The sequence below is a fragment of the Xyrauchen texanus genome, chromosome 15 (genome assembly GCF_025860055.1).
Source record: "Xyrauchen texanus isolate HMW12.3.18 chromosome 15, RBS_HiC_50CHRs, whole genome shotgun sequence".
Lineage (NCBI taxonomy): Eukaryota > Metazoa > Chordata > Actinopteri > Cypriniformes > Catostomidae > Xyrauchen > Xyrauchen texanus.
The window spans coordinates 26,076,139-26,097,312 of NC_068290.1; the positions used below are offsets into that span (position 1 = coordinate 26,076,139).

General features: G+C 40.4%; 1 protein-coding gene across 1 annotated transcript; it reads right to left on the reverse strand.

Moving 5' to 3' along the window:
• Positions 1-1,018: 1,018 nt before the first annotated feature.
• Positions 1,019-19,551, reverse strand: leng8 (leukocyte receptor cluster (LRC) member 8). Its single transcript, XM_052143345.1, has 15 exons — positions 19,286-19,551; positions 18,525-18,663; positions 18,244-18,387; positions 16,678-16,752; positions 16,169-16,580; positions 15,868-16,045; positions 15,481-15,651; positions 11,609-11,830; positions 10,814-10,978; positions 10,413-10,707; positions 10,111-10,212; positions 5,959-6,027; positions 5,724-5,853; positions 5,399-5,606; positions 1,019-5,306 (listed from the first exon to the last, which is right to left on the reverse strand). Exons 1-15 carry the CDS (start codon positions 19,324-19,326, stop codon positions 5,144-5,146), a joined length of 2,514 nt encoding a protein of 837 aa, XP_051999305.1. The 5' UTR covers positions 19,327-19,551; the 3' UTR covers positions 1,019-5,143.
• Positions 19,552-21,174: the final 1,623 nt, after the last annotated feature.

Consider the following 21,174-nt stretch of genomic DNA (forward strand, 5'->3'; position numbering starts at 1 on the left):
GCGTGCCACAGGAGCATGGAGGGAGGGGAAGGGACCGGACTCATCCCTCAGAAAGAGGGAGAACTGAGAGTATATTTACATTTATGCATTTGGCAGATACTTTTATTCAAAGCGACTTACAGTGCACTTATTACATGGACAATTCCCCTGAAGCAGCCTGGTGTTAAGTGCCTTGCTCAAGGACACAATGGTGGTGGCCGAACCAGCGACCTTCTGATTACCAGTTATGTGCTTTAGCCCACTACGCCACCACCACTCCTAAGTGCGATGTTTTGAGTCTCATGTGCTTGCACAGAGCACAATCTGACCCACCGAGCACCAGGCAGAGGACACAGCATTTGAGCCCGTCGGATAAGGGGATATTCCGTTCACAAAGCAAAAAAAAAATTAAGAAACTGCATCTTTAAAAAGACACCGTTAAGTAAACTACTCTTTTAGATTGTGCACAGTATACAGATACATACAAACAGGCTGTATCGCTTGTTACATGCTTATAGAAAATGATCAAATTCAATCCAATAAATTAATAATCCAAAGGATATTTTCCATTGAAGCCCATGGCCCATAGAATAATCCCAGCACTGTGATGCGGTGAGAGAGGCGAAGATGTCTCATCCGCCCTCTGTCCACAGGAGGAAAAATTACAACACTACTATTACTAACACAACCACTATTGGCAGAGCACCACAGGGGGTAGAAAAAAACTCTGATCCACCCACTGCGAGAGGGGCAAATAAAGAGATAGCGCTATGCACCACATAAATATATGCCCACTTCATGTGCGAGGGAGGTGGCGCACAAAGCTCTATCTGCCAATTAAAATTGACAAGAGTTTCAGATTGTACAATCCATAGCATTAGCTATGATGCAGCATTCATGACTGAATTAATAGGAAACTGTGGATACTAAAAAGAACATAGGAAGCACACTGACATGGGAATCTGTAGAATATTTAGTAGACAATTATATAAACATTTTCGATTACCGTTTCCAACACTTTCAATTAAATCAAAACATCTGATTTAAATTCTTTATTTTTCCTCAAGATATGAAAGTAAATACATTATGTACAGCATCTACAAATGGCAGTATATTCACTGTGAACTCCAATGTACAACATTTGGAGATTTAATCAGGGCCGAGATATTTAGCTTCATGGGTTTGAGGATGAGCTGTAAAAGAAAATAGTTGCAAGCACAGTCCTGTGGAAATACTTACTGGCAAGCACTGACCACATGTAAACCAACCCACAATCGCAACATTGCATTACAGAACACAATACACAGAGAAAAGAGATAGGAATAGGCAGAAAGAAGTATAGAGGGTATATATGGCTGAAGAAAAAGAATAGATGGAAACCAAAAGCAGTCAATAAATGGCTAGAAGTTCAAATGATCTAGTAAGGAGAGATCATCACTTATAAATCGAAAAAACTAAAAAAACTAAAAACAAAGAGCCTGATGCATAAGAAAGTGTAGAAGAAATTAGGGGTTCAAGAGGACAGGCAACATTTGAAGAGACAGACGGAGCTGTTAGTAATGTAGCTGTGAAAACAATACACATCAAATATAACAGTTCAACAGTAAAAGCTAAAGATACATAAAAAAAACAAAAAAAAAACTAGTGGCTTAATTTTAGATGGCTGATATTTCTTGGGACACTAAATTGGTTTTAAAGGCCAAAATCAAGTAATGTATTTAGGGCACAAAAGGGCTGTAACTATCTGTATGTCCAGGAATGTCCAGCATGCCATTCTACTGCTTATATTAAATCAAAGTTAAACACTAGAAATATATTCAGTTCATATCACAAAACAGAAAGCCTAAACTTAACCAATACAGCAATAACCAACAGCAACAAAATATTCTAAAGCAGAAAATAAATCCGCTACCAATGCAGAGAAAAATCAAGCATTAACAAGAATGGACACATGGCATAACTGAACATACAGCAGATGAATAGGACTATATACATTGAGATGGTATTTATGCTGACAAGATGCTCTGGTATAAAGGCTTTGAAATTAGTGGTAAAAAAAAACAAAAAAGACAACATTGCAAATCAAAATCAATTTTTCTTAAAAAGACAGATTTGTCAGACAACAACAGGCATAAGCAATCTCAATAAGCCGATGTCTGGATGTCTCAATGCCCATTTTCCAGTATGCCCTCATCTTTTTATCTCTTGCTTTGCTCCATTTTTGCATGACTGCAAGAAAAGAGAATCTGGTAATGGAGTGCAGGAGGAGAGAGGAGAACAGGGGGTGGGAGGGGTTGGAAGAAAAGGTTGAGAAGGAGAGAACAGAGTCAGTGTGGCAATGTCATTTACAGTAAACCAGTATTTATCATCAAGTGGTTAATCAAGGGAGAATCAAATACAAGTATTCCAATAAAATTAAGCAGTCAAAATGAACACAACTGAACAAAAAACATTGCTCAACTATGTTTGAAAAGCTTTAACGTTTGCCCCAACTTCATTTGACCTCAAATCAATTAAGGGAAGTTACATTAGAAAGGATCAATGCATTTTTGCCCAAACAATAATCTGTGTCTTAATTTTCATAAGGTGTGAAATTGTCCTTTGACCAAATCTTTCACTTGTTGTATGGACATTTTGGTGTCTCATAACAGACATGATCAGGGTTCTGTTAAAAGGCATGATTTTAGCAAGAAAAAGCTGAGAGGAGGAAAGAGGCAGCAACTGAAAAGATAAAGATTGATTAACAGAATGGGTAGGGAGGTGCTGAGAACAGAATAACAAAGAACAAAGTGACAGAAACAGTGACCAGTGCTTTTTGGTTATGACCAACAAGGGAAAGATTTGGGATATTATTCATTCATGAAATCCCTGTCTCCATTATGAGTTTGTATATACTAAATGCAGCCTGAGCAACACATTTTATATTTTGTCCAGGGGACCAAGCAATTTTAGAATTAATTTAACATTTCAAACTAATTTAACTTGTTTGCAAAGTGTGCACATGCTCACCACACAAGAAATTACATAAAATCTTTAAAAAAATGGCATCAAAATTTCTGTATGGATCAAAATGACTTACCATTGTAAAACAAACAATAACTAATAAACAAAAGTACTATATAAAGAGAAATAAATCTCACTCTGCACATTATTTACATTATCACATATGTACACACTTTACCAATGACTCGTTGGATCTTTTAGCAACCCTGAGCAAAACCATCTTGCTAAAGCACACATAATTCAGTTCCAAGCTCTATCCATGCTGGCTGAATTTTAAATTACCACATTAAATAAATCGATTTACTTCAACACCAAAAATGCTAAAAGGGTCCTTGCATGTTTGCAATGCGAGCAACAGATTTTAGTCTATTACAGACCATGGAGCATAAGATTTTCAGCATAAGACTTTGAGTTGGTACACCATCAATGCTTCTCTCAGCAAGAGTCTAATATTATGGCCATTATACTGTAAAAATCTTTGAGATTTACTACTGCATCACAGCAATATCCATTCAAAACGCAGATCAATTAGATTACTCTGTAAATCATTTGTACAGATCTCTTGGTGTCACAAATTCTTCAATCTTGTGAAGGCGGAGTGCAACAGTAATAATAGGGCCTATTTCACAATGACACATTATGCTAAATTTACAACCAGTCAGCTGGGTAAAAACAACACTATTGAACAAAATGCTTGACATTGGATAATACCTCAGCAAAAAAGCTGAGCATCCTTTTTCCAGTCCTTCTTACCAGCAACACATACATTATAAGCTTTCAAGTGGATGTTGCCCAAAGCAAAAGGGGGACACAGCCATACAAACCCATCCGTTTCCAAATCCAAAAAGGACAAAGAATGCCCTGAGTTGAGATCACCATCTGAAGAGAACACAGGAAACAACAGCCATCTTGCTTTTACTGCAGAACGACTGAACTTGGTCAGGGTGATTGCATGTTGGGACATCTATGTTGGGTGGTGCATGAGAGGACACTCTCCAGTGAAAAGCTGCTGGTGGTTAAACTCGGTGGTGTAAGCATGCCATATATGGACCAGGATGACTTTAAAACGGTTGAGCAGATTCAGATCACAGCTGGAAAGGAGAACATTTTCTAAGGCTGTGAGTCACTGATTGGCTGCAGCCATTTCATTGAGCTGTGCTCTCTGTGTGTTGAGAAAACAAGGGCAATATAACTATCGAAGCCCAGCTTCTTGAGTTTTGAGATGCCATATCATTTGTAGTAGGGCGAATAGAGACTGTGTAAGAGGGGAGACAAGTGATGGTGTGGAAGGAGGCCTATCAGCATTTCTGGAGGTGATCATCTTGTTACATATCTCAGTCCGAATCTTTTGGGCTATACTGGCATGAAGATATCAGAGCTGAAGTGATGCAGGAGCTAACGGAGTACCTCCAACTCCACTGACTTACTGTAGACATCTCAGGCAAAGAAAAAGACAGGGCATACAAACCATCCTCTTCTTGCAAATCACAGGATTGCCAGGCAGCTCACTTGGCAATGTCCATTAAAGATGACAATGTGAACTTGGGTTGTTCTGGAAAAGACGTCCTGCAGCAGTAGCCTTTGTCTTCTCATAGACCTAATCAGATGGTATGTTGTCGGTGTAAAGTGGCTCAAATTATATTCAACCTTTCCCTTATTGCTGTTGTTTTCAGGTCTTGAGCTTTGTGGCTGTTTGCTTGAAAGGAGAGAAACATGAGAACACAGAACACTGTTAGCTTGAAAATTCTGAGGTCTGTGGTGCGGGAGACTAAGTCTTTTCTTTCAGCTGTCTGAAACTCTCTGACTGCTGAGCTGACCCCATCTGATCTTTCCTCCATGTTGATAAGACAAACTGCAAACTAATTCTGCCCCTTAAGTCCTTGTTGCCAAATACTTCACTAAATGGGCTGTGTGAACAGGCTATAATGGGTCATGAATTGGCACCTAAGTAACTGTATATGGATCTATTAACTGCTTGTCTCAATCAGAATGTCTTTCACTCTACAAGAGTTAGAAATATCAGAGATCTCTTATAAATATAAGCTATAGACTAAGTGTGTGCATGCGCGTGTGTCTATTATTCAAATATCTGGTCCCTTCCAGTCTGTGGACTTGTAAGCTCTATAAGTGAAAATTCCCTTGCCCTCCCACTTTCCTGATACTAAGAGGTGGACAGACAAGCTGAGCTGACTTTACAATCTATTTTACTAGGGTCAGAGGGGATGAATGTAACCCCAAGCCCAGTTAGAAATTCTAAACATGAGTCTAAATCTGGGAATGCCAAGCTGGACTGCACATACTCCACCGACACAGAGGGCCTGAACCTGCAGCAGAGAAAGGGGGAAAGATTAGACTTCTACAGCAGTATAATTTTTGCAATGACACTCAAGTGCATCTCCCTGTTATTTGTACTAACGTTTTAAGAATGGCCCTCAGCGCCAAATTCCTTTCACGCTCCGCAAACTTGTCAATAAGGTAAGAAGTCATACGCGGAGCTTGACGATACAGTTTGAAGAACCGGTGGAAGTTTCCAAGCGCCCAGGCTGTACGGAGCTCAAGAGCATGAGCTACACATGGATCAGCACGAAGCTCAGGAGTCAGGTACACAAGCTCAGTTGTAAGGTCTAAAAAAATGGGAACAAAGGCATTAAATACTTGCTACAAGTCTAAGAATGGGGAAGCCTGAATTAAGAGTGCAAAACAATAGGGGAAACTAAATGACTTAAGTAAAGCGATTATACCTCCAGAGTTCTTAGTAAAGATGAAGTATATAAGCCTGTAGGCAGTGAATTCTCCAACATTGTCTGATGGGCAGTCCTTATACAAGGCCTTCAGCTGGGTCTGGCATTGGTTGAACTCTTCATGATCTCCCTGATAACACAGGCAAAACATATTCAGGTTATGCCCAAAAGAAGAACCTGAGTGCACACTGAATGAGAGCTAACTTTAGTATGGATAGTGAAAGGCACTCCATACCTTTTCTAGAGCGATACGAGCATGCGTCTCATAGACCTCCACTGTGAAGTCTGTACGCACACCTTGAACCTGAAGAACACAAGAATTCAACACAAGATACTAGGGCTGAAAGGTTTAGTCAAAGTTATCGACAACAAAAAAATGAGACAACAATTTTCGTTGCGAATAGTCGTTTGATCTCACTTAACGAGAGCATCACTACAGTTCGTGCCTGACTGAGGAGAGGAAGAATTACACAGCTTACAGTCCAGATAAACTTTAAACATCTTCAGGTGATGTAGATCGCAAAGTATGAGGAAATTATACAAAAATACAAAATACGTAAATAAAGAAGCACTCTCGTTGTGGAATAAGCAGAGACGGAGCTCCTTAAAGGAAATACCCCAGTGTTACATCTTAAATGAAGTTATATTTAATGTGTTATAGCTTTATTAAAGTTAAGATAATATGGAAGCAGATCATGTAAATAATTACAAACTCATAAACTGGCATTTCTCGGTGCGGTCAGCGCATCTTCTATGAGTTGCGAGAATGTCCTGATCTTAGGGGAGAGATTGAAACTGCAGCTGGCTGAAGCACACGCTCATCCCTCGACTGTGCAAGCTTAACCCTCTAGGGTCGACGGATATGTCCTGGTGGATTTTTTCGTCAATAGAGCGGAATCAGCATTAAATACTAAATAGATAAGTGTAAGACATCATTAGAGACTATAAAGGGTCTACTTTTATTTGTGTACCCTCACAATAACAACAAAACCTTGTACTTTTGTAAAATTACGAAAACAAAAAGGGTGAGCAGACTCTGTGTTCACGAGCATATTTCTGAAACAGGTCACAAAAATGAACTGAAACTCTACTTTTAAATAAAACAATTAAAATTTAAAACAAATATTCTCCTGCAATGCAATCGGTATGAAACAAAGCAATGTACAATTTCTCCTGGCTCAACTAATTATTCCTAATGTGATCACACCCAGGAGCAGAGGGCGCTATTCATACAGCAATGTGCGGAGACGATCAATGCATATGGTAAACGCCCCCGACTGTGCCTTAAAAACAGTTTATTCACTTTTCTGCGCGTTTGAAAGACAGCACGATACACAAGTGAGAACTACTTGATCCAGCCGAGGATACAATTTCTGACGTGCAAGTCATTATGCTATTTTATATAAACATGTACATATTTTACTAGTGGGACTGTTTCACTAGGATTCAGAGTATTGAAATATGTAATATATATATATGATGTGTATATATATATATATATGATATGTAAAATGATATAAAAATAATATGAATGTTTAGATTATATTTTAACTAGCGTTTATGCTGCCTCATTATCATCAACAACGCTTGTGCTTGCAAACAAGTGTTCAGGTTATATGAGTAAAATGCACTTTAAATATGCCCATATTAGAAAATCACCATCTTATAATGATTTCTGAAGGATCATGTAACACTGAAGACTGCAGTAATGATGCTGAAAATTCAGCTTTGATCACAAATTGCATTTTACAATGTATTCAAATAGAAAACTGTTCTTTTAAATTGTAAAAATAGTTTACAATATCACTGTTTTTAGATCAAACAAATGCAGTCTTGGTGAGCAGAAGATACTTCTTTTAAATGGTAGTGTAGGTCTAAAATTAAGTGAAGTCTTTATGTAAAGAAAATGTATAGTCAGATTACTACTTTTAATTTAAAACTTGATTTTGATAATCAAATCTCCTCACATTCATTCTCTGTCACATTCCTCATTGACGGGCCCAGGGGAGGGGTCTTTTGTCTCCTCAGGCGTAAATTACAATCAATATTCATGACAGTTCACACCTCCTTGCATATGTTTTGTCTAATTTATTATTAAAATATTATTTATATCGTCAAGCCGGTTCTCGCCGCCTCCTTCCCATTGAACTCCTTTACACTGGAGCCCAGGAAGGAGGAGGGATGCCCGTCGCGGAGTCCTCAACACTGCCGTCCACCCAGGGGAGCGTAGCTGCCATCCACCAGGGGAGGGAGTAGACCAACTGCCCGGACACGGTGAACGGTCGCCGTCCGCGAGGCGAGTGGAGACTGGACTCCTGGACCACCTGGAGCGATGGAGCCGCTGCCAGGGGCGGAGGAGAGCCCTGCCATCCCCCAGAAACGCGGAGGGGCATTCTGACAGCCGGGGGTCGTGAGTCTGACTCCGGTCCGCCCGGGGAGAAGCGGCTGTTGTCCACCTGAGAGGGTGGAGAAGTGATTGAGGACCATGCGACGGTGTATCGGCGAGTAGTTTTTTTTTTCATCTCTATCCTCTCTCTCTCTCTCACTGCCGCTCCGCGTTGGCCTTTTCCCTCTCATTTAAATTTTAGTGTTTTTTTGGGGGGACTACACTGTTACAGAAGTACCCCCCCCATTTAATTTCTGTTTCCCTCCCCTTGTCCCCTCCCTCGTCCAGGTAGACCGGGATGACTTGACGGCAGACGGGGCAAGAGGCACGCCCCTCCCCAGGGAAAAGGTGGGGGGGGGGGTGTACATCATGCCGGGGGCTCCCCTGCCTGAGAGAACGAGGGGATAAAGGCCGACTGCGGAGGATTGTGCGGGAGAGAGAGAGATATTTTACGGATCTTATTTATATCGTCAAGCCGGTTCTCAGATAATATTTAGATAATTAAAATGCATTAAATTCTTGTGGCAGAAGAGTTCATCATTAATAAGACAATACAAAAAGCGCCTTTAGAATACAATGTATTGTTTCCTACCATATTACTGAACATAAGCCAATCATTGGAATACAGTTCACAGCAATCCATTTCACAAATCAATTTGTCAATCAGTTGGAGATTATGAGGGCTTGTTTAAGAACCCGTCAATGAACAGCTGCGTCAGACATGCTTGTGTAGCATCTTAGATGCATTGCGTCATAAACATAAACTTTTTAGGTCACTGTGTCAAGTTAAATATAGTTTATTACTTAGAACACATATTGAGATCCCTTAGTTCGGATTTGCGCTCCATCAAGTGTTTTGAACGCAAGAACGTAATGCATGTTTGTGTTGTTCTGCTGCTCAAGGATGTTTTTCTTCACTATATAAACTACTCATTGCCATGCTGATGAAGTATCACTTACTGCCCTCTGGAGTAAACAGGTGGTACTACAAGCCTGCATTTCTCAGGAATCTTCCATATTACGGTCCGGGGGCATTGTGATTAATGGCGTGAATTTTTCTTAGCGTGTTATTTTTAGTCAAATTAATTGCACTGAACTAACATTAAATCGACAGCCCTATGTCTTACAAATTTTTAAATACTATATTGTTTTATATGAATGAGTGATCAGGATGGTTTTCACATCATTTTGTAGCAAAAACTCTAGGCTACAAGATCCAGTTCTCAAAAGGCTTGTGGACAAATGTTTAGTATGTGTTATATGGCCTTATTTCAATTACTTAATTCTGTTTTTTTCAAAAACCATGCATAAACATTATTTTCTCAAAAATACAAACATGTTGCTCACATATTATTGTAGCCCAGTTTGTGCTGAATAAATTTAGTGAATTAAGTGTTATCAGACTTTGACCATTAATGCGATTTTAAGCAACTGAAAAAGCACAAATGTCAAGGCGTGTAAAAACTTCTCCAGGGCCCAAAACACTGTCAGACCCCAGAGGGTTAATGCAGCTAGATTATAACATGATAGCTGGCAACTTGTTCAATCATAATATGTCACTGTGCATTTCTTATCGTGGAGAAAATTGGCAATACGCCGTTTTATTAATAAGAGAGAGTTTGTTTTTTTGTGAGTTAAAGATGGATTGAAGTGAACAAAGGTGAGAGAGGGTGAGTCTTCACCCCATTATACACGGCAACAAAATACGTTTTTTGTTTTGGCTTGTTTTCCAATATGTGTGAATTTCCGAATTCAGTGAATGTCAGTTAGAGGTATTTTTAAAAGATGATTTTGTCCTCTTTATTGTTAGATAGCACATTTAATATAACCTTTTATGTCGGGGCACAAGCTGAATAATCGGTTTAGAGCTAATGATTAATAGATGCAATAATCATTCGATTAATCTATTATCAAAATAATCATTAGCTGCAGCCCTACAAGATACTGAGAAAAAAAAAAAAAAAAAGAGGGAGATACTTGTAGGTTGTAAAATTTACTCACAGTGAGGTCCTGTCGTATTGATTTCATTTGTTCACATGCATACAAGTAATCCTGTTTTGTTTTCCAATGAGTTTTAACTGCAGTCAGAGACTTCCGCAACACCTGAGAAAATTAAATATAAATCCAGAGTGAACCAGCACAAACAATCCATAAAACACATGCTCCGATAACAACCTGCAAATAACCCTCAATAATAAACCACTGAATATCAATGTCACAGCACCCTGTATTCACTAGCAAAGCTATAACCACTAAACAGATTACTAATGATATGCAACACCTAAATTACAGGAGACACTTACAGGTACAGGTCTGACAGTTGCTGGGTCGGGGGCACAGGTGAGGCGCAAGTAGTTTTTGGTGATGTCCTGGCAGGTGCCGACAATAGGGCAGTCATCCCAACTGAGTCCTTCCTGGGAGCCATTGGGCAGGTCAAAGACGTTGATGTTTAATACAAGGGGCTCAGTGCGTAGCTTTGTGTGGAAGCGTGCAGCTCTGCTCTGCTTCTTGGCTTCGCGATTTGGGTCATGAAAGTCCAGACCTGCATTACCGCCTTTTCGCTTTTTCCCAATACCACTGCTTGGATCGTCCATATTCCTGAAAGAGGAAAAATAATGTTGTGATTGGAAATGTTTTATAATGTTCCCTAAAGTTCAGGTTAATGGCATTTATTCTTGTCATACAATCAATGCTGATTTCTCACCTCCGCCCTCTGTTTGCTTTGCCCCTTCCTCTGCCTCTCTCTCCAGCAACTCCTCTTCCTCGCTCCCTATCTGCCCCACGGCCTCGGCCAGCCTTTTGCTGCCGCCGGGACAAGGGAATACGAAGATCACTTGACATGCTGCTGTCTGTTTGGGAGCCAGAGTCACTGTAGGGAGGAAGACATCACCAATTAAACCTTGCTGTTCTCCATAAAAAAAATTTCCAAATTAAACGGGATACTTCACCCAAAATAAAAATTCTCTTGACATTTACTCACCATTATGCCATACCAGATGTGCATCACACAAAGATTTTTAGAAGAATATCTCAGCTCTGCAGGTCCATACAATTCAAGTGAATAGTGACCAGAACTTTGAAGCTTAAAAGTGATCTATAAGACTCCAGTGGTTAAATCTCTACCTTCAGAAGCAATATGATAAGTGTGGGTGAGAAATAGATTAAGATTTAAGTCCTTTTTACCTTAATCACCACTTTCACATTTTGTTAGTGAAAGTGGAGATGAGTAGTAAAAAAATAACTTTGTATTGACCACAAAACTTCTGAAGATATGGATTTAACCACTGGAGTCTTACTTGTATAACAGAGCTGAGATATTCTTCTAAAATATCTGTTTGTGTTCTGCAGAAGAAAGAAATTCATACACATCTGGGATGGCATTAGGGTGAGTAAATGAGGCAATTAAAATTTTTGGGTGAACTTTCCCTTTAACCAAATTTCTATCTTAAGTGTTAATTTTAGATTGTTTAGACTGTACTAATTTTGTTGGTTGCATTACCTGCGGTTATGTCTACTCCTGCCTCTGTTGCGACTGTGAGGTGAGGGGGATCGTGATGAGGATGAGTGGGAGGAGCTGGAGGAGGGGCTTCTTTGAGAAAAGACATTCCTATAGTTACCCAGCCTGGCTCCACCCCTGCCTCGAGTGGCTCCACCTCTCCCCAAACCACTGTCCTGAGATCGTTGAGCAACAAGTTCCCAGCGAGACTGCTTTGGCTTCAGACTGATAAAAAAAAAAAATTGTAGTTTAGTCTCAAAGGTTAAGCAGCTTGAAAAGATTGAGAGACAGAACTGATTACATATACAAATTTATATACACCGATGAGCCACAACATTAAAACCATCTGCCTTATATTGTGTAGGATCCCACCTTGTGCCGCCACAACAGCACCAACCCACATCTCAGAATAGCATTCACCACAATTGTACAGAGCAGTTATCAGAGTTGCTGTAGACTTTGTCAGTTCGAACCAGTCTAGCCATTCTCTGTTGACCTCTCTCATCAACAAGGCATTTCCATCCACAGAACTGCCGCTCACTGGATGTTTTTTTTTGCTTTTGGCACCATTCTGAGTGAATGTTGCATGTGAAAATCCCAGGAGATCAGTAGTTACAGAAATACTCAAACCCATCTGGCACCAACAATCATCCATGCGATTATCTAATCTGCCAATCATGTGGCAGCAGTGAAGTGCATTAAATCATGCACATACAGGTCCTTCTCAAAAAATTAGCATATTGTGATAAAGGTCATTATTTTCCATAATGTAATGATAAAAATTAAACTTTCATATATTTTAGATTCATTGCACACCAACTGAAATATTTCAGGTCTTTTATTGTTTTAATACTGATGATTTTGGCATACAGCTCATGAAAACCCAAAATTCCTATCTCAAAAAATTAGCATATTTCATCCGACCAATAAAAGAAGTGTTTTTAATACAAAAAAGTCAACCTTCAAATAATTATGTTCAGTTATGCACTCAATACTTGGTCGGGAATCCTTTTGCAGAAATGACTGCTTCAATGCGGCGTGGCATGGAGGCAATCAGCCTGTGGCACTGCTGAGGTGTTATGGAGGCCCAGGATGCTTCGATAGCTGCCTTAAGCTCATCCAGAGTGTTGGGTCTTGCGTCTCTCAACTTTCTCTTCACAATATCCCACAGATTCTCTATGGGGTTCAGGTCAGGAGAGTTGGCAGGCCAATTGAGCACAGTAATACCATGGTCAGTAAACCATTTACCAGTGGTTTTGGCACTGTGAGCAGGTGCCAGGTCGTGCTGAAAAATGAAATCTTCATCTCCATAAAGCTTTTCAGCAGATGGAAGCATGAAGTGCTCCAAAATCTCCTGATAGCTAGCTGCATTGACCCTGCCCTTGATAAAACACAGTGGACCAACACCAGCAGCTGACATGGCACCCCAGACCATCACTGACTGTGGGTACTTGACACTGGACTTCAGGCATTTTGGCATTTCCTTCTACCCAGTCTTCCTCCAGACTCTGGCACCTTGATTTCGAATGACATGCAAAATTTGCTTTCATCCGAAAAAAGTACTTTGGACCACTGAGCAACAGTCCAGTGCTGCTTCTCTGTAGCCACTGGTTCAAAAGTGGCTTGACCTGGTGAATGCGGCACCTGTAGCCCATTTCCTGCACACACCTGTGCACGGTGGCTCTGGATGTTTCTACTCCAGACTCAGTCCACTGCTTCCGCAGGTCCCCCAAGGTCTGGAATTGGTCCTTCTCCACAATCTTCCTCAGGGTCCGGTCACCTCTTCTCGTTGTGCAGCGTTTTTTGCCACACTTTTTCCTTCCCACAGACTTCCCACTGAGGTGCCTTGATACAGCACTCTGGGAACAGCCTATTTGTTCAGAAATTTCTTTCTGTGTCTTACCCTCTTGCTTGAGGGTGTCAATGATGGCCTTCTGGACAGCAGTCAGGTCGGCAGTCTTACCCATGATTGCGGTTTTGAGTAATGAAACAGGCTGGGAGTTTTTAAAAGCCTCAGGAATCTTTTGCAGGTGTTTAGAGTTAATTAGTTGATTCAGATGATTAGGTTAATAGCTCGTTTAGAGACCCTTTTCATGATATGCTAATTTTTTGAGATTTTCATGAGCTGTATGCCAAAATCATCAGTATTAAAACAATAAAAGACCTGAAATATTTCAGTTGGTGTGCAATGAATCTAAAATATATGAAAGTTTAATTTTTATCATTACATTATGGAAAATAATGAACTTTATCACAATATGCTAATTTTTTGAGAAGGACCTGTACTGGTCGGGAGCTTCAGATAATGTTCACATCAATAATCAGCATGGAGATGTAGTTTTTATCTCAGTGATTTTGGCCGCGGCATAATTTTCCGCACCGGACGGGCTGGTTTACCGTAATTTCCGGACTATTGAGCGCACCTGAATATAAGCCGCACCCACTCAATTAAAAAAAATATATTATTTTGAACATAAATAAGCCGCACCTGTCTGTAAGCCGCAGGTGCCTACCGGTACATTGAAACAAATGAACTTTACACAGGCTTTAACAAAACACGGCTTGTAACAAAAATAAATAGGCTTAAACGAAACACGGTGTGGCAGCGGGGGCGTGGTTAAGCGCCCGTCCGGGAGAGAAAAGCGGTAAGGGCGCTTACATCAAGTGCTGAAAACTGTCACACTGGTGCCAGTGTGACAGTTTTCCCAAGGAGGACACGTGAAGCAGGGCACTTGACATTCCAGGTAAGGCTTTTAATGGCCACAGCAATGTTTACAATCAATTTTATAAAGTTTCTCAATTCTTGGACTTCTATGCACCAACACTAGACTGACTGCGTGTCTGTCTGTCACTCGCTCACTCACTCGCTCACTCGCTCACTCACTCACTCACTCACTCACTCACTCACTCACTCACTCACTCACTCTCTCACAGCTGCCTTTTTATGCCGCTCTCCCCACGCTTACTGAAATTAGACACAGGTGTTAGACATTAGCTCAGGTGTAAGCACCCTTACCGCTTTTCTCTCCCGGATGGGCGCTTGACCACGCCCCCGCTGCCACACACGGCTTGTAACAAAAAATAAACAATTAGCAGTAAACAGTAGCCTAGCAAGAAAGTCATTGGTCACTACCTTCCTCCTCTTGTGCACATGAAACCACCAAAGTCATCTCCTTCGGTGTCGGAGTTGAATAGCCTCAGCTTTAGTTGTCTAAAGTCAATTCATCACGCTGCAGTTTCCAACGTCTCCCGTGCAGCAGCTCTATTTCCTTTTCCAACAGCCAGATCAATCGCCTTCAACTTGAAAGCTGCATCATATGCATTTCTCCGTGTCTTGAGGGTGACAAAATGACTACCGTAATCAGAATGATGGGAAGTTTGAGCACGGTCGGTTTAATCTAAACAGTAAACAAAAAAGTTGTTTGACCTTAACCCATTCGGCAATTTCATTGGTCTAATTAAAGCTTCATGCCGCCAAAAAACTGAGCACGTCACAGAATGTTTTTTTTTTTTTTAAATAAAATTTGAAAGAGGGAAAAATCCATATATTAGCCGCGTCGTTGTTTAAGCCGCGAGGTTCAAAGCGTGGGAAAAAAGTTGCGGCTTATAGTCCGGAAATTACGGTAAGTATTTCTGTAACTGCTGATTTTCATACACAACAATCTCTAGAATTTACTCAGTGGTGCCAAAAAAAATAAAAAAAATCCAGTGAATGGTAATAATTACTTACTTACAGAATCAACACACTGTGATTTATACATTTACATCCAGCAGGATTTCATACACATATATGGAGTTATATACCTGTCCAGTGGGGGTTTTGGGTGTCTGGTACGACCCTGGTTAACTGCAAATTTAGAAAAAAGACATCTTACTCTGGCAGTGGTTCTCTAGTCCAGTCAATAGTGTAAGCAGAGCCATCCTGTAGTCTGGACTGCAGAATGTCTTTCAGCACTTTTTCTGTACAATCCTTATCCTCTTCAGATTCACAGGCTGTAAAACAGCGCTGCACATACTCTTTCATTGCTTGTGGCCAGTCCTGAGGCCTAAAAGTACAAATAAAAATGTTGTTTTCATTCATTCTTAAAACAATCTGTCAATGTAGACGGACCTATATATTAATATAACTTGGGATAAGTTAATATGGGAGATGGATTTTAAGTGTGTTTGCACAGCACTAATACACGTTCTGTTGTTTCTACAGAAAGATGTGCATGTTCAAACCAGCACACTTAATTTAGGATATTGCTTTAATCTCTCACCGAGTCTGGGCACTTCCTGCTGAAGTGGTAGATGTTACAACTGCAGACCCAGACGATGTGGGGTCAGCAGCAGTGGAAGACAGTCCCGGGGGCTGTTCACCTGGAGGGAAGTTTTGACTGGCCATGACATATGGACGCTTTTGTATATTAAATTTGACGGAACCAGTTCCAGGAGCCTCTGTAGTGGAAGAATCAATTACAATTCATCAAGCAGCAATAAAACAGAAGCACACATATTCATTTAAAAGGGTGACATCAAATTACACACACTGACACACATTAAATACACAGAGACACGTACGCGTCATGCGTTGCCACAGCTGTTGGCCACCTTTGTTCATATTGTTAGGTTTCTTAGCATCCACTCTGCCTGGTCCGCCATATGGGCCTTGTGCTGAACCCTGCTGCTGAAGGGACTGATATCCAGGACCCTGATAACCCTGGTATCCTGGCCGAATCGGCCCTTGATTGTAGCCTCGCATGGGGTTTGAATCAGTGGGGCTGTATGGCAGGGTTCCGTTAGGACTGTAGGGGGTCTGGGACAGAGGTGGAGGGTACTGGGCATTGGGTGGGGGAGGTATGGAGGGTGGAGGAGGGGGTGGAGGCTGGTCAGAGGAAGTAGGGCTCTGGGGTGGAGGTTGAGGGGTTGCAGGAGGAGGAGGTTGGGAAGGATAACTGGAGGACTGATCTTCCATCATAGGCATGACAGAGGGCTGAAGGGAGGGGGGGTAATTAATTACAGATTCAACACACTGTGATTTATACATTTACATCCAGCAGGATTTCAAACACATATATGAAGTTATATACCTGTCCAGTGGGGGTTTTGGGTGTCTGGTATGCCCCTGGAACACCATACTGTCCTGGAGGATATGCTCCTCCGTACTAAAAAAAAAAAATATTTAAACAATATTTAAGGGACAATATTTAAAACTGCAGCAAAAGGGACTCGTGTTTGTATGGTGTGTGTGAAAATCCCAGGAGATCAGCAATTACAGAAATATTCAAACACGCCCATCCGGCATGAAAAGTTGTTTTTGTGTGTCTTTAAATGCAAATGAGCTGGTGCTCCCCACCCCATACCCAGAATAGGGCAGAGTTTTGACATCTCTGCTTCGGATAACTAGACATCATAAGCAATATGACTGACAGCTAAAATAGTGGTATTCAGCCCTATATGTTTGAACCAGAGTCAGACACTGATGAGGGAGAGACTCCATCAGAAGTAATAACTTTGAGAACGAACCAGGAAGTTTCCGAATGGTTATTTGATAAATTTAATTATTGTTGAGTTTTTTTCAGCAGTTTTGCAATGGATGAGCAACACACACACACACAATACTGTTACAACGTTCGCCAACCGCAATAACGAAACAACACACACAAACAAACATGTCAGTCAGCAGTGTCCATCAACAGTCGTGGACAGGGGCTGAACAAAGTGACATTACTTTGAACAGAATATGCGAATGGCTTGTTCTGAGACAGTGCTTATGATTAATGGGGACTAAAAACTGGACTGGTGGATTTTTATCATAATAGGGTGGTTGTGTACACACACTGCCAACACACATTTATGTTCAAATACCATGTAAAATTGAATTTTGCATAATAAGTCCCATTTAATGTATCCTGGGTCACATTTCCTTTTGAGTTGCATAGTTTTGTTCATGGTTTTCAAGTACAAGGACATGTATCAAGTGACATTATTTTTGTTGTTGACGTCAACAACAAAAGCAAGAGCACGCTCTTTAAAAAATTGAAGAGCATATTTACTTATATGAGCTTCCGTAACACTCGTGAGAATGTGCAGATGTGAAGCCGTTAGCTGATTGCGAGATTATCATTAAATCTGCCTCGACAGTCCTAAATAGGCTATCACTTAGGCGGCTGCCGAAATATCTTCAATGGGAGAACCATGTCATTGTTCTTTCCCTGCTGTCCGCAACCCAGTCTGAATAGAACTGTGACCCACCAGTTGAGAAACACTGCTTTAACTCTCCCACACACACTTGCTAATGTCAGACCGCCTCGCCTCGTCTCTGACATTTTCTCCACTGCATGTGTGTGTGGGGCAAGTTGACGAGTCTGACAGGCAGTCAAGGAGGAAAGGAGATGCGCACACGCAGGTGAGATTCTCCATCCGGTTGCATTTTTTTCCCCTCAATACCGTAAATAAGCAATTGTACATGGTAGGAAAACCGAACAAAATGTCACACCGTGATATACTGCTGCAACCCTACCTGTAGTAAGAACTTAATTTTTATTAACCCTTTCATGCTCCTTTCAGTGTGTTACTGAAATGTGTGATGTAACAGACTGTAAACGGACACACATTTAAAGCATTTAAAAGAGGGTGTTTTAGTGTTCATTTACCGGAGAAATGGGATAGTAGTAGTTATAGGGATATGGGTAACCAGCATACTGTTGCTGGTTCTGTTGATACCACTGTTGATAGTACTGCTGTTGTTGTTGTGGCATTGCAGAGGAGTCTGTAACTGTTGTCTGATACTGGCCAGTCTAACAGACAAAACAAAAAACATATTATTCACATGCCACAAAAATGGCATAAACAGGTCATGCAACTTTGAGAATTAAAAATAACACTCATTCAACAGCAGCAGGGATAGCTTCTATTCTTAAATATATAAACATACCGGTTGGGTGGTGCGATCGGTTGGTGAAGTCTTGGAAGTGTTCTGATTTTTACTGATGGAAGCTAGGGCCTGTCTGGCCTTTTCCCATTCTGGGTTCTCATGGACTTGGCCCTCTCCACCTGAATTACTACCATACGGCCTATGGATGACAACATGACATATTTGACAATCCAACTTCAAGTTTTACCATATGCAGATGCGCAGTCGCACTGGGGTCGAGGGAAAGGGAGGGGTCACGACGATCACAAAACTAAATAAAGCAAACCTAATTAAATCAATCTATATAAATTAATCGGTCTATATAAATTGTATGTATTTTTTCAAAACAAGTTAGTTTTTTTTCAATGACAATAATTATTCAGTAGGATCACAATCTGTACAGGCTACCCAGGAAAATTGGCTATTTAACACAGGCCTGTAGAAAACAGGCCAAACGTTAAAGCACCGTTGACTGACTCAAGACTTTAAATACAATTTGAAAGAATATGTTGTGTTAACACCGCTATTTCCAAACAATAACAATGAAATCATCAAAGGGGAAATCTTTTTACGTTCGGCCATAGCATTTACTCTTTATCTTCGAAGTGAGCGATAAAGGCCAATTGAGATTTAGACCTACTTTCACCTCACAAATCCTTTGTAAGGTCTGCGCTATAAAAAAAGAAGAAGAAAGGAACCGTCCGGCAATCGAAATAAATGCAGTCAAACACAGAGTAGGTGGTAACCCAAAAAATATTTGGAGAACTTTGTAGGAATCTTACCAGCTCGGTGTCGCGGCTTGCTGTGTCGCGTTCGCCGCCATTAGCTCGTCCTCAAATTATGCGCAGGCCTGAGTAGACTGAAATAATACTAACAATTAAATGTAGGATATTCTGTAGTAAATCGCTTAAAAGAGTTACACCGCAATGGTTTCTACCGAAAAACGTGAAAGAAATCGAGTTCGAGATTATTTAAAGATATCGGCGCCCATTTCAGCGATTTCTTCAAATTCAACGGGTGAATGTCAACACATACAAAATGGCTGAAGATGATGAGACCGGAAATTCTGCCACCCTCTCCCATTGGACGAGACAATATTTTGCACACGACCAGTTTGAATCATTACTCACACACACACACACACACACCACACACACACACACACACACACACACACACACACACACACACACACACACACACACACACACACCACTGAAAGTATATACACTGTTTATTTTATTTATTTATTTATTTTCCCCCTGTTTTTCCACACTTGTTCAATACAGAATTTGTTCTACTTTGTTATTTTTTAAAATTTTTCTTGGCAATACAATGTACAATTTGTCATGCTAATAAAGCTCATTTGAATTGAGAGAGAGAGAGAGAGAGAGAACAGTGACAGATCTGGACAAACACACACACACACAATGTGATGTGGTGAAATAAATAATAATAGTAATTTATATGATTGTTTTTTATATATTACTAATAATTATATAATATACTGTCCAAGTTATTGGACAAAATGTATTTTGCTTTTATTTTATTTATTCTATATGATGCTTTGGCAACAATGTTTTTGAAACTTTCATGCCAATACATTTGTCATTTTAATTTAATTTAATTGAGAGAGAGAGAGAGAGACTAAAACAATCCAGAATAAATTTACATTGTAGAATTTATTAAGTCCTATTCTGGCAGTATATTTCAAAAATCTATAAAATGACCTTTAGGTTTCTTATAGATTCTGGCCAAATATGCATTCAAATATACAGCTAAAATCAGAAGTTTACACACCAAATACATTTGAACTCAAAAGTTTTTCCACAATTCCTGACATTTAATCGTAGAAAACATTCCCTGTCTTAGGTCAGTTATGATCACTAGGTTATTTTAAGAATGTGAAATGTCAGAATAATAGTACAGAGAATGATTTTTTCAGCTTTTATTTCTTTCATCACATTCCCAGTGGGTCAGAAGTTTACATACACTTTGTTAGTATTTGTTAACATTGCATTTAAATTGTTTTATTGGATCAAACGTTTTGCGTAACCTTCCACCAGATTCTCACAATAAATTGCTGGTATTTTGGCCCATTCCTCCAGACAGAACTGGTGAAATGGAGTCAGGTTTGTAGGCCTTCTTGCTTGCACATGCTTTTTTCAGTTCTGCCAGACTGAGGGCAGGGCTTTGTGATGCCCACTCCAATACCTTGACTTTGTTGTCCTTAAGCTATTTTGCCACAACTTTGGAGGTATGCTTGGGGTCATTGTCCATTTGGAAGACCCATTTGCGACTGAGCTTTAACTTATTGGCTGATGTCTTGAGATGTTGCTTCAATGTATTCACATCATTTTCCTTCCTCATGATGACATCTATTCTGTGAAGTTCACCAGTCGCTCCTGCAGCAAAGCACCCCACAACATGATGCTGCCATCCCCATGCTTCATGTTTGGGATGGTGTTCTTTGGCTTGCAAGCCTCACCCTTTTTCCTCCAAACATAACGATGGTCATAATGGCTAAACAGTTCCATTTTTGTTTCATTAGACCAGAGGATATTTCTCCAAAAAGAAAGATCTTTGTCCCCATGTGCACTTGCAAACTGTAGTCTGGCTATTTTATGGTGGTTTTGGAGCAGTGGCTTCTTCCTTGCTGAGCAGCCTTTCA

Bases quoted from the DNA above. Each gene is read 5' to 3' on its own strand.
- leng8 (XM_052143345.1), bottom strand. From the start codon at position 19,326: ATGGCGGCGAACGCGACACAGCAAGCCGCGACACCGAGCTG. The intron at 18,388-18,524 runs GTATGTTTATAT...TTTGTCTGTTAG, and splicing joins CCGATCGCACCACCCAACCG to ACTGGCCAGTATCAGACAAC. The intron at 5,607-5,723 runs GTATAATCGCTT...CCATTTTTTTAG, and splicing joins CTTTACTAAGAACTCTGGAG to ACCTTACAACTGAGCTTGTG.